Below are 825 nucleotides of genomic sequence, written 5' to 3' on the forward strand. Positions count from 1 at the left end.
ATTTGCAAAAGAAATAACGGAAGAAGCAAACAAAGGGAATCAAATTGAGCAAGAGGCCCCTATCCTTATTCCTCTTTCCCAGGCGCTCTTGTGCGGTGGTCCCTTGGTTGCTCCCCTCCATCCTTTTGCCAAAGTGCGCGTTTACGTGCAGCATCTCTCATCTCGATCTCCCAATCTCTTCTTCTTCCTCCGGCCTATAAATAGCCATGGCTGCGTTGCCATAGTTCCTCAAGCCAGCAAGCAACCAAGAAGCCGATCAAAGCCTCCATCTCACATCTCCGGTCATCCAGTCTCAAGCTCGAACCGAAGATGTCTTGCTGCTCAGGAAAGTGCGGGTGCGGCAGCTCCTGCAACTGCGGCAGCGGCTGCAACGGCTGCGGCATGTACCCTGACGTCGAGGCCGCCGGCAACGCTACCGTCCTCCTCACCGCCGCCACCCACAAGGCGTACGTTGCTCATCAGTCTCCTCACCTGAATCATTCCATTAATTAGTTATATGTTGATCGATTCTAACTGCCGCGAGTGTTATTGGGATGCAGTAGCGCCGGCGGGATGGAGGTGGCGGCGGAGGCCGAGAACGGCGGCTGCAGCTGCAACAAGTGCAACTGCGGCACCAGCTGCGGCTGCTCCTGCTGCACCTGCTAGATCATCAGCTGCGGCAGCGCGCGTGCATCGTCTACGATACGACGTGCTTAACTACCTTCATGTAGCGCTACCCTGATCGAGGAACTCTTGTATGTGTGCGCCTGCTCTGCAGCAGCAACAGGTGCCATGCATATGTTCGCCCTGAATTAAATAAATTTCGCATGGTTTAACTGTCTTAAA

General features: G+C 54.4%; 1 protein-coding gene across 1 annotated transcript; it reads left to right on the forward strand.

Annotated features, from left to right (window-relative positions):
• Positions 1 to 212: 212 nt before the first annotated feature.
• On the forward strand, positions 213 to 825 carry LOC127292303 (metallothionein-like protein 2C). The gene is made up of 2 exons (XM_051321669.2): positions 213 to 446; positions 540 to 825. Exons 1-2 carry the CDS (start codon positions 310 to 312, stop codon positions 643 to 645), a joined length of 243 nt encoding a protein of 80 aa, XP_051177629.1. The 5' UTR covers positions 213 to 309; the 3' UTR covers positions 646 to 825.

The sequence above is a fragment of the Lolium perenne genome, chromosome 4 (genome assembly GCF_019359855.2).
Source record: "Lolium perenne isolate Kyuss_39 chromosome 4, Kyuss_2.0, whole genome shotgun sequence".
NCBI lineage: Eukaryota > Viridiplantae > Streptophyta > Magnoliopsida > Poales > Poaceae > Lolium > Lolium perenne.